This window comes from Apus apus, chromosome 1 (genome assembly GCF_020740795.1).
Source record: "Apus apus isolate bApuApu2 chromosome 1, bApuApu2.pri.cur, whole genome shotgun sequence".
In the NCBI taxonomy this organism is placed as follows: domain Eukaryota; kingdom Metazoa; phylum Chordata; class Aves; order Apodiformes; family Apodidae; genus Apus; species Apus apus.
Window position 1 is genome coordinate 80,735,333 of NC_067282.1, and position 11,643 is coordinate 80,746,975.

The 11,643-nt window shown below is 45.1% G+C and overlaps 1 protein-coding gene across 2 annotated transcripts; it reads left to right on the top strand.

The window, feature by feature from the left end:
• Positions 1 to 4,973: 4,973 nt before the first annotated feature.
• Positions 4,974 to 11,145, top strand: CREG1 (cellular repressor of E1A stimulated genes 1). Of its 2 annotated transcripts, XM_051634240.1 has the most exons (4): positions 4,976 to 5,281; positions 7,290 to 7,409; positions 8,681 to 8,865; positions 9,412 to 11,145. In XM_051634240.1, coding segments are annotated over exons 1-4 (597 nt in total). In that variant the 5' UTR covers positions 4,976 to 4,990; the 3' UTR covers positions 9,413 to 11,145. The 2 variants fall into 2 exon arrangements, with proteins under 2 accessions (XP_051490209.1, XP_051490200.1); XM_051634249.1 differs by lacking the exon at positions 9,412 to 11,145 and having other exon boundaries at positions 4,974 to 5,281; positions 8,681 to 8,866.
• The last annotated feature ends 498 nt before the right edge of the window (positions 11,146 to 11,643 follow it).

Consider the following 11,643-nt stretch of genomic DNA (forward strand, 5'->3'; position numbering starts at 1 on the left):
ATGGAGTGTTGGCACTTCAAAGCACTAGGTGCTTCAGCTTTCGCCAGAGCTGACTCACAGGTCAGTCGCTTCTGTCAAACACAGCAACAAGTGACTTTAATCACCCTGGCTGTCATTTGGATGTGGAGAGCTGGCCTGGCTCAGGAATCAAGTGCTTACACACAGCAAGACTGCACAGCCCACAAGCATTATCTGGACAAATAAAGGTTTCTGTACACGGACAGACTGCATGACCTAGACAGGAAGCCTGGCCTGTCATGTAGCTAGACTGTGTGTCTGAAGACAAACCATGCCCACCCCATCCAACAATCATGCTATCTAAAGAGAGAGCTAGCTCAGGGCAAAACCATCTATAAAGAAGGCAGACAGAGCATGATGAGGCACTAGCCAGGAGGGAGACCTTGCTCACTTCCTGGTTAAAATACACCTTTTCCAGAGACACCAGAGACTTTTCCAGCCCCCGCATTCAGCTTGTGAACCACACAGAAATTAAGATTGTTCCATGAACTGGCCAACCCCTGGAAGGAGTAAACTGGTTCAATCTATGGTGAGCTGTTACTGTCTATTTTCTGGCTTTGTACTGTAAATAAGCACATGAGTTGAAAAGGAGAACTAGTGGCTAGCAATACATTCTCGACCTTGTTGTGCAAGGATGCTGGGAGCCCCTAGACATATTGCACCACAACAGAGAGAATCCTTCGTCTTTCTCTGAGATCTAGCTGAGGAAGTGAGAGAGCCTGGAGATTTACTTCAAATAACACATCCTTTCAGAGCAAGCTGAAAGAGTTAAAGAAAGACCTTATTCCTCACCCTAAAGGTTCACCCCACGCTACCCATCCAAGGAAGAGAGGAGCAAAACAAGCCCCCTTCATCCAGTGCAGTGTGCGAGACGGTACGGACGCTGGTGTGCACTGCCCGCTGCAGAGACTACTCAGCCGAATAAATCCTGTTCTCCGTGGCAGAGAGCCAACGCTGTATGCTTCCATAAATCCTGTTGAGCCTGAATTGCCACCAGACTGCTCAAGGGAAATCCTGCAGGTGGCTGGGACAGGGCAGCAGCACCCCTTGGCGGCTGCGGAGCGGGGCGGCTGCGGACACGCCGCAGTGCTGGAGGGGCAGGGGTAGCAGGGGGAAACTGGGCAGGCTTGGCTTGGACGGGTCGTTTTCTCTTGTGCCCTGAGGTCCCGCTGCGTAGTCCCAGTGGTGGCAGGGGGAGTGGGGTATGACTTCCCACACTCTCCGCGAGGTTCATTTTGACTCTCCTGCCACAGGAGCTGCGCAGCTCCGGCAACTCGCACCTTTCCTGGCAAAGGTGGGATGGCCACGTTCAGCAAATCCATGCTGCTAATAAATTTAAACCGAGAAACAGAAAAGCTTTCCCCCTTTCTGCATTTTCGTTTGCTAAAGAAAAAAGAATTGCCAGCTCTGCTTCCCACTTCCCCTTTATCTTCTGACCATCCTTTTTTTTTTTTTTTTTTCCCCACCCTGTGGCACATGTTGTTACTTCCACATACCTTCCATGACATGCCTCCTTTCCTGTGCTGTTCCCATCAGCTGCTCCCTGTCACGCTCTTCTGCTCCCCAGTAAAATCATTGACATTCTCATCCCCCTCACCTCCCTCTATTCCTTTGCCTGCGGCAAGCCAAGAGTGACACCCACCCCTCCCAGGTGCTCGGAGAGCAGGACTGCTTGGAAACAGAGAGAAACACAGAGAAACAAGCCATTTCAGTGAATGCATGTGCATGTTGGAGGGGAGAGAAATGAGGAAGCTATCATGTCTCTGCTTTAGCTAGCAAAATCTCTAATGAAAAGCCTTTGTTGCAGTTTGTCTTCCTCCTCCCCTTCTCTTTCCTAAGCCGTTTCCTCTAGACCATTTTCATCCCTTTCTTCAGTTCTCTCTTCACTCCTGCAGACTGGCTGCAGTTCTTTTCTCCTTCAACGCATTCAACTCCTGCTCCTCATCTACATATGTTGTATGACCCTACGTACATAAAGACAACCTTTCATGCAGGCTCTTCTCACCTCACTTATTTTATTTTTTTTTTAAATTTGTCATTATTTTCCTTAGCACTTTGCCCTGAAATATCAGTTGTCCTGCATTATGAACAAGGCTGCTGGTATTGCCTTTGGTGCTGGAGCAGGTGCAACTCGCAAGCTCAGCTACCTCAAATGTTGTGTTCAGTTTTGTGCCTCTCACTACAAGAAGGACATTGAGGTGTTGCAGCGTGTCCAGAGAAGGGCAATGAAGCTGGTGAAGGGTCTTGAGAACAAGTCTGAAGAGGAGCGGCTGAGGGCCTGGGGGTTGTTCAGCCTGGAGAAAAGGAGGCTGAGGGGAGACATTGCTCTCTACAGCCACTTGAAAGGAGGGTGTAGCAAGGTGGGGGGTGGTCTCTTCTCCCAAGTAACAAGTGATAGAACAAGAGGAAATGGGCTCAAGTTGTGCCAGGGGAGGTCTAGGCTGGATATTAGGAAAAATTTATTTATTGAAAGGGTTATTAAACACTGGGTCAGGCTGCCCAGGGAAGTGGTGGGGTCACCAACCCTGGAGGTATTTAAAAGACGTGTAGATGTGGTACTTAGGGACATGGTTTAGTGGTGGACTTGGCAGTGCTGAGTTAACAGCTGGACTGGATGATCTCAAAGGCCTTTTCCAACCAAAACAATTCCATGATTCTATAACAAAACATGGGTTTCTCCTGAGCATGGCCAGGAGAGGGAAGCAGGGGGTGGCTCTGTGTGTCAGTCCTGGGAGGGAAAGACAGACTGTGCATGCTTTGCAGGCGGGGGGAATACTGGAGGGGAAATGATTTTGTTCGGCTTGTATGCAGCAACGGGACAGTACTTCATGGTAGGGAATGGATGCACGGTGTGTTTTCCTTCCTGAATTCACCCCCACTAAATTATTCACCTGGCCTGCTGTAAACTGTGGGGCACGTGGATACAGATGGTGGTCACACGAAGTTCATTTGGGTTTCTCTGTGCTACATTGCTATATACGGTGTAGGCACAGTTGGTAAGATGGAAAAATGGAAAGCTCCCATGTTTTAGGAAAAGTGGAATCAAGTCTCAGTACTACTCCAGTTAAAAATATTTCTTTATATAAATCTACATCAGGTGACTGAGCATGAGCTGATGGATAAGGTGTATCTCAGTATTTATTTCTATAAGGAATATACAGAAGGGCGGAAGGTCGTTCAACAGGCGAACTCAGGTCCTGTTGTCCCCGTTTTAAGACAGCCACCAAAACACTAACAGACTACCTTTAGGAAGGAGACATTGTCACTTATTGCAGGTTTGTATAAACCTGGATGCTTGGTGCCTTCCCACAAATCAAGCACACCAAAGAAGATTTTCCAAGACATACTTATACACGAAACTATAAAGTTAGTAAGCTTCTGAGTCCATCCTCTTTATAGTGATTGGTTAACAATTTACATACAGTCACATCATTTCTTCTACTATCACGCATGCTCAGGGCAATGATCTTCACCTGGCCAGGGGCCTTTTTGTCCCAGGGGTGTGATTCTTAGTAATGGCATTATAATCAACTAAGTTCACCTAAAGGACACAATATCACAACTTCTGCAGCTTCATAGAACCATAGAATAATGAAATGTTAGGGGTTGGAAGGGACCTCTAGATATCATCTAGTCCAGCCCCCCTGCCAGAGCAGGATTACCTGGGACAGGCCACACAGGAACACATCCAGGCAGGTGCCCAAGACCAGTTTAGCTGTCAGTGCTCTTGATTTTGGTTCTTCTTTATCACCTCCTGCATTCCTTAGGTCTAACTACCTGTACAGACCTGAAGTCTTCTCTGCCAAATTGCTGATTTGTATGAGACACTCTTTAAATGTCTTGATTAATTGCCTTCTTCAAGGCCTAGTTATTGCAGGATGCCCTTGCTCAATGCTGGCTGTGGTACCAGTTGTGTGCCTCTGCAGTTTTAACTTGTACACAGAGAGATACACTAATATATGTACACAGAGTATCTCTTGCACAAAACAACCGTATAATTCTGAATTTCTGAGTTACTTTTCAACATTATTGCAGAGATGGCTTTGATGTATGTCCTGCAGTTTTCAAGTGATAAAGCTTCAGCAAGGCCTAGTGCCAAGTGATCCTATGGGCTTTGCAGGACAAACCAAACCAAACAAAAGTTTCAAAAAGCCCCTGCTTGCTGTAAATTAAAAGACACAGTTTTCCACCAGGAACGTGGGACACAAACACCTGTTGGTGACACAGAACCAGCCTTTGAGGTTGATGAAGGGAGTGGAACATCTCCCTGATGAGGAAAGGCTGAGGGAGCTGGGTCTCTTTAGCTTGGAGAAAAGGAGACTGAGGGGTGACCTCATCAATGTTTACAAATATGTAAAGGGTGAGTGTCAGGAGGATGGAGCCAGGCTTTTTTCAGTGACGTCCAGTGACAGAACAAGGGGCAATGGATGCAAACTGGAGCAGAGGAGGTTCCATGTGAGTATCAGGAAGAACTTCTTTCCTGTGAGAGTGACAGAGCCCTGGGACAGGCTGCCCAGAGAGGTTGTGGAGTCTCCTTCTCTGGAGACATTCAAAACCCGCCTGGACACGTTCCTGTGTGATGTGCTCTGGGTGACCCCGCTCTGGCAGGGGGGTGGGGCTGGGTGACCTCCCGAGGTGCCTCCCAGCCCCGCAGCAGCAGCGGCAGCAGCACCTGAGCGTTCTGAAGCGCCGCTTCATTGGCTGCCGGTGGCTCCGCCCCCTGCCCGCCCGAGAGGCGGAGCTGGCGGAGTTGTTGACATCCGACGCCAGCTGGGGGCATGTCCCCGCCTCCCGGCGGCTCTCATTGGCTGAGGACAGAGGACACCGCGAGTCCATTGGCTGGCGGCGGAGCGGCTAATTCGCAGCCTCATTCCGATTGGCGGAGAGCGCGGGGCCCGCCCCCCTCCGGCGCGGGGCAGGGCGGCGGGGCCGGCGGGGCCCGGCAGTGCGCGGCGGGCGGCAGGGCGGGCGGATGGCGGGGAGGGGGCTGCTCGGCGCGGCGGCCGCGCTGCTGCTGGCACTGGCGCTGGCCCTGGCCCGGGGGGACATCCCCAGGCCGGAGGAGGCGGCGCGCATGGCCCGCTTCGTCCTGCACAACTGCGACTGGGGAGCGCTGGCCACGGTCTCCAGGCAGGAGGGGCTGCGCGGCCAGCCCTTCGCCAATGTCTTCTCCATCAGCGACGGGCCCCCCGGGCCGCCCGGCGGCAGCGGCGTCCCCTACCTGTACCTGACCGAGATGGAGATCTCGGTGCAGGACCTGGAGGTGAGGGGCAGCGGGCGGGGATGGGAGGGAGGGGGCGGCCTCTGCAAGACCCGCTCTGCGCCAGCCCCACGGACACGTCGTGGCCCCCGTCAAGGAGGCTTAAAACTTGCCAGCCTGCCGGTTACCGACCTGCTGCCGCCTTTCCCTTCGCCCTCTCCGCTTTTCCGTCGCGGTGGCAAGTGGCAGCTGGAAGTCCTTGTGTAGGAGGCAGGGTTTGCACCGGCGCTGGCGGAAGGCAGGGAGGTGATGCCGGGAATCCCGGGAATGCCGTCCCGCCTGTGAGCCCCTCGGCGTAAGGCAGCGCGCCCGTGGTGGTCCCCCCTGAGAAGCTGCTGCTGGGGGTGGTCTGGGAAGTCCGCAGGCGGGTCCCCGGCAGGGCGAGGGGCTGCGGCTCTCAGAAGGGCTGGCCAGGGAAGCGAGCGGCCGCGGGGCGCCGGAGCGGGGAGAGCTGCTCGGAAAGTATCGGCAGGGCTGGAAACCGGGAGTGAGCGGAGAGGGAGGGCTCCTGCGCCGGCTGCCGCAGGAGCAGGGGCTCGGTCTCTGGAGCTGACGGGAAGGGCGAGCAGCAACAGAAGGGAACAGGCCGGCACGGTGCGGCTCTGAGCGGGTGCGGCGGGCCGCGTTCCGCCTCTCTCGCTCGGGTGTTGGCAAGAGTTGGCTGCAAAGTTAGGGAAGCAGTGATCCTGTGCCTCCTGTATTGGAATTTTTTTGGTTCTATTAACTGTCACAGTATTAGTAGAGCAATTAAGCGCAAAACTTAAATAATGGAATTTTTTTCAGGCTTTGTTTTACCATAAACCTTTGTTTGTTTGCTCGCTGTCAGGTTCTGGTTTGTTACATTAAAATAGTTTAATTATGTCTGTAAGTGTTACAGTTAAAAGAGAGCTTACTGCAGGGAAAAAAATATCAATAAGAGGAAAATTGGCGTCATCCTGGCTCAACCAGGACATGAGTGATGAGGAAAGCTTAAGTTATCTTGTATCTCCTTCTCCACCCCAGCTACAGCCATGTGTTTTCAGAATAACATCAAAATAGTGGTACAAACTGCTGTAATGAACACTTCCCTCCAGCAGGCTCCTCGGGAGATCCCTGTTCTGCTGTTAGAAAGCAGAAACGTTTGAGCGTGATAAGTCTGGTGAGATAGGAGATAGTGCTGAATAATCATGAGTCAGCTATTTCTGTAGTCAAGCAACTTCCTATCTGTCAGGGGGTGGCTCCTGTTTCATCAGTGCGGTGGTGCTCTGCCGAGTGGCTAAGCGACTTGTGAGAGTTTCTTTTTGAGATGATCTCTTTTCATGGCACTTCCCAAAGCACGTGAACTTTCTTTCCTGGGAGATAACCAGCTTTAGAACGTGAGGTTTTGCAGTGGGCTGTCCTGTTTTGCACCAGTGCTTTCCGAGCTGTGTTCACTAAATTAGCTTTAGAAATTCTTTACTTCTTCAAGTTAGGTGTTTTACTTAAATGCGCAGGATTTTTTAAACACAACTTTTAAAATTCACTTTAAACGTCGAAAGAGCTGACCGGTTTGGGGGCAGCCAGGAGGCTTGTTCTGATGGGGGGTTGGTTGGTTTTGGTGTGACTAAGTTTACAACTCTTTTGAAAGTCAGTTGGCTGCCCTTCAGTAACTGTTTGTCCTTCCACCAGAATTAACTTAGTTAAGTTCACTGTATGTTCTTGTGTTCTGTACTGTCATGTGTGTATGTGAATTGGAATATATCACCATTTGAATGTGAAATAACTAGACTGTGTATTGAATTCAGAGTTTGAAGGAGTGCTGGTTTGTGTTTTATGCTAGCAAAGTTCAGCACGCTTATAAACTGGGCTTTCTTTCCTGTTCAGAGCTCATCTAAGTGGGCTTTCAGATGTAGTTAGGAAAAGATGATGACAGCTTTGTCTTTTTTACCAGTAACACTGAGCTGAATAAAGTACCAAAAGCTGAAAACAAGATGTGTGTGACATTTTTCTCACAAAAGTATGTAAAACTCTTATCTTACTATTTGCATTTCAGATCAATTCAAATGCCTCCTTAACTGTGTCTTTGGCACAGACTCCTTACTGCAAGAAGCACAGATATGATCCCCAGAATCCCCTGTGTGCCCACATAATCTTCTGTGGGAGTATTGTAAAGGTAAGCAGCTGAAAGTTGACAGGATTGTGCGCATCAAGTGGATGGAAAAGTTGGAGTTTCTGTGCAGAAGTATATGAAGATACATTATGTGCCATGAACTAGCCTTCATAGTTTGTGTGAGGAACATGAAGTTACTACTAGATATTTGCAGGAGCTAAGTTGGCATGTGTTTAGCAAAGAACTTGGGAGGACAATATTGTAATGAAGGAAATCTCCCACATTCCTCTAGATGTGTTCTGAAGCTACGGAGTTCAATACGTTGCTTTTATGAATGAAGTGTGAAGGCTTTTCCACTTCTTTTGCTCATTTAAATTCTTTGGTCCCTGCAGTGTGACATACGCGCTTCCAAAACTTTACTGAAGTAAAGATGAAGTCTCAGCTACAAAGTTACAGGTGTTAGAGACAGAAAAAGTGCATTGTATTGCCTGCTGGCAGTATTCTTCTGTGCACCGGTACTTTGGTGTCCCATAGAAGAAATTTAGAACTGCATGTGTTATTCATTGCAGATCTTAATCCTGTTATTTAGGATAATGATTGAGGAGGAGGACTAATCATCATTACTGTCTCTTGCATGATAGTTTAAATTCTTACTTGTTGTTTTCACACCTCAGGTGTTTTTGCGTGTTGCACTCCAGCAATCCTTTAATTGCTGTCATGAGTTTCTCATCAGTAATAGAATAGTTTCTTTTAATTAGTTCCTCTTGGACTATACCCGGAAATCTAACTTGTTGATTGAACCCTTCAACTATATGCACATGGAATATTAAGTGCTGTCACACGTTTCAGCTTCCCTTCACTCCTAGATTCTATTGTATCATCCTGTTTGTGAGTGTGTCTGTGTGCTTGTGTGCATCTGAACACATGTGGATCAGGTTGTGTCTGTTTGAGTGAGCAGGTGCAGAGGACATAAAATAACTCCTAAGACATTGCGTTGTAATAATTCATCAACAATCCATGCTTTTCTGTTTTGTGGTTTGTTGAAATATTTATTCCTATGTTGATGAAGTGCTTTATCAATCATGCTTATTTTAAAAGCAACCATTTGATTTCATATTAAAAAGCAGCTACCTTGGACTTTTTGACTGTCTCAAATACAATTATGTGCCACACTGGAGATCTGTGGACTCTGGAATGAGTCCTTTGGGACAAGACATGGCTAAACTGAATAAAAGCACCTTGCAGTCAGCAGTGTTGATTTTTTTTTTTTTTTGGTTAAAATTTCTCTTTGCTTAACTGAACTTTATTGTAATATTTTGCTGGTTATTGTTTAGGTGAATGATTCAGAAGCAGACATAGCAAAAAAGGCATTATTCAGTCGCCACCCTGAAATGGAAAGTTGGCCTAAGGATCATAACTGGTTCTTTGCCAAATTCAACATCACCAATATCTGGGTCCTGGACTACTTTGGTGGATTGAAAATTGTGACACCAGAAGAATATTACAGCGTCAAGCCTTAGTAAGTACTTAAATTTTGCATGCTTAACTCTCATCATGTTTGGAACCTGTAAAACTTCTCATTATTAATAATATATATTGCCTGTTTCTGGCTTTTATATACATTTATATCTCTTTAAGTAGTCTACTGGATGCAGTGTCTGAAGATGCATTTTAATAGAGAATGCACCTGCTATTTAATCTCTAGAACTATCTGTGGTTTGCACTTGTACCTCATCTTAAATGCAATTTCTTGGGAGGAAGGATTCCTGTAGAGTAGGCACAGTCTCTCCTTTGAATTAATTGCAAGATAGATGATGTTTTGGTCTAATAGTTAAAAAAATAGGTAGACTTTTCATATTTTATGAAGCTGTATTAATGGGATTGCAGCAATATTTCTTAATATTTAAAAAAAAAAATTTCCTTTGAATCTATCATTACAATATGGAAATATAGAGAAATTATGTTCTACTGTCTGCATTCAGCTAAGTCTTTAAAACTTTTAAATACATTTTAGCACAGTCAACACTTACACATTCAATTTTGCTTTTATTCTTACTCCTTACAGGTGGAAGAAGATCCTTGGTGATGCTGATACACAAATTAATTACTTTGGCTGTTTCATGAAATATCTATTTTTTTATATGTATTGTAGAGCTGAATTAATCATGAAAAAAAATCAAACACCTTCCATTGTTAATAAGCTTGTCTAAAACTTCTGAAGCAAATGTAAATTCTCACTAACTAGGACAGGTTGAATCATGTCATACTCAAAAAATCTTTGTGCATGAGCCATAACTAAATTTTATTTGTTGGATGTGATCCTGGATAGATACCTGTTGACAGTCTGCATTCAGAAAGGCTGTTTTTAGTGGAAACTGAAGGACAAGTCCAGTTCTAAACCTTTTGGTGCCTTAGTTGAATAATACCTGTTGGTGAGGTTTATTTTAATATTATTTTTTAATTCTTATTTTATTACCAGTTTAGTTTATATCTTTTTGGCAAAGTTCTACATGATGGCTCAGCTGACTGTGAAATGGAAAGCACTGCTTGTATTGTGATGGTAAATGATGCTGAGTTCCCATATTCTGTTAGGAATTTTCTTTGCACTCTAATACACTCACTTGTTTGAGCCATTTTGCTGTTTTGCCACCTATATTGAATGTGCTATACAATAGGATTGTTTTTATGCAAACTTAATATATTCCATTAGTGTCCCTGACAATGCAGGGGTTTGGAACTAGATGAACTTTAAGGGCCCTTCCAACCCAAACCATTCTATGATGCGTTGTAAGTTCTTGGTAATTCTTCTTGCAGAGGTTATATGCCCTGACTCTTTAAAAGAAGCAGGGTGGTAATACCTAAAGTATCTGGCTTTTGTTTAAGACAAGAATAGTGGCTTGTAAATTCAATGAGAACATTTTAGAGGGCAAATGTTTTCTGATTAGGATTCTGAAATGTTCTGCACTGTTAGTCTAATCAAATTGCAGTTTTTCTTACCTGCAACAGCAGAACAGAGCAGATTTTTTTATTTTGGAAGCCTTACACAGCAACTTTGGGTTAGTAACCCAGAAGTGAGAAGGAAGCTAATAAAGTACAACACAGATGATTCATGACTTGTAGAGAAGGAAAATTAATGAAAGGTGTGCATAATTAAATTGCTGATAAATAAGCCACATGCAACCACAACAAATAAATTAATACCTTTTTACATCATCTCTCATCTCCTACACACTAAGTTCACAAATATCCAGAAAGGATTATGAACATTAAGTTGATTTTACAGTGAGCAAGTATTATGTGGTTGACAGAGTAAAGAATGTGAGAATTTATACTCCATAGAGGCAGATACATATATAGGGAATTTCTCATACCAAATGTTATTTAATCACTTATCTTAATGTTGTTATTATATCACTACATTTCTCAAATAGTGAAATGATTTGTGAAAGTATTTTTGAGGTAACTTATTAAGTTTTCCTGCTCTGTAAGGGGAGGGAAAGGGGTACATGTTACTATATCATACACATTCTGCTGTACTATTTGAAAATTATTTTAAGTATTTTTATCCTAAATTATGGAGAAAGTTTATGTTCATAGATAACACTGATATTATATATGAAATAGGGAAATATTTTTATATAAGGCATAATAATTGTGGAAACTCAAATGATCTTCTGGTATGGACTTGATCCTTTTCATGAAGACACCTGAATGCTTTACATGTCACTCCATAACTTCTGATGTTTAAGACTGATTATGCTGGGCTTTTGTTGAAATTAAAATGTTTTTTGACAAGTGGTGTCAAGTGTGGTGTCTCTTTCTCATGCCATCTTTCACACAATCTCCCTCTCTTCTGAGCTCTTTTTCTGTTGTCACTCTGAAGCCTTTTATGCTTGCTAGAATAAATGGTGAAACACCTCTATTATACCTGGTTTTCCCTCATTGGATGAAATAAGCATCTTCATGTTTCTCTTTCTTTCTTGCATCCAATACTGTGAAATAGAACATAAAACAGAGGAGTTTGTGTGAATGAGTACAGGGAAGTTTATTTTATTATTTCCTCCGGTTAGGGCTTCTGCATTCCTAAATGACTATCATCAGCAGGCAGGTGTTCAGCCACCTCCAGGAAAACAGAGCTCCATCATGTGTAGTGGTTGAGAAGACAAATGCCATCACTTTGAATGTCCCTACTTCCTTCCACCAGCTTTCATTCCCGTGCATACCATATGGTCTGGAATATTGCTGAGGGTCAGCTGTCCTGGCTGTCTCCTCCTAACACCCTCAGTCTACTTGCTGG

Bases quoted from the DNA above. Each gene is read 5' to 3' on its own strand.
- CREG1 (XM_051634249.1), top strand. From the start codon at position 4,991: ATGGCGGGGAGGGGGCTGCTCGGCGCGGCGGCCGCGCTGCTGCTGGCA. The intron at 5,282-7,289 runs GTGAGGGGCAGC...TTTGCATTTCAG, and splicing joins TCTCGGTGCAGGACCTGGAG to ATCAATTCAAATGCCTCCTT. The intron at 7,410-8,680 runs GTAAGCAGCTGA...GTTATTGTTTAG, and splicing joins TCTGTGGGAGTATTGTAAAG to GTGAATGATTCAGAAGCAGA.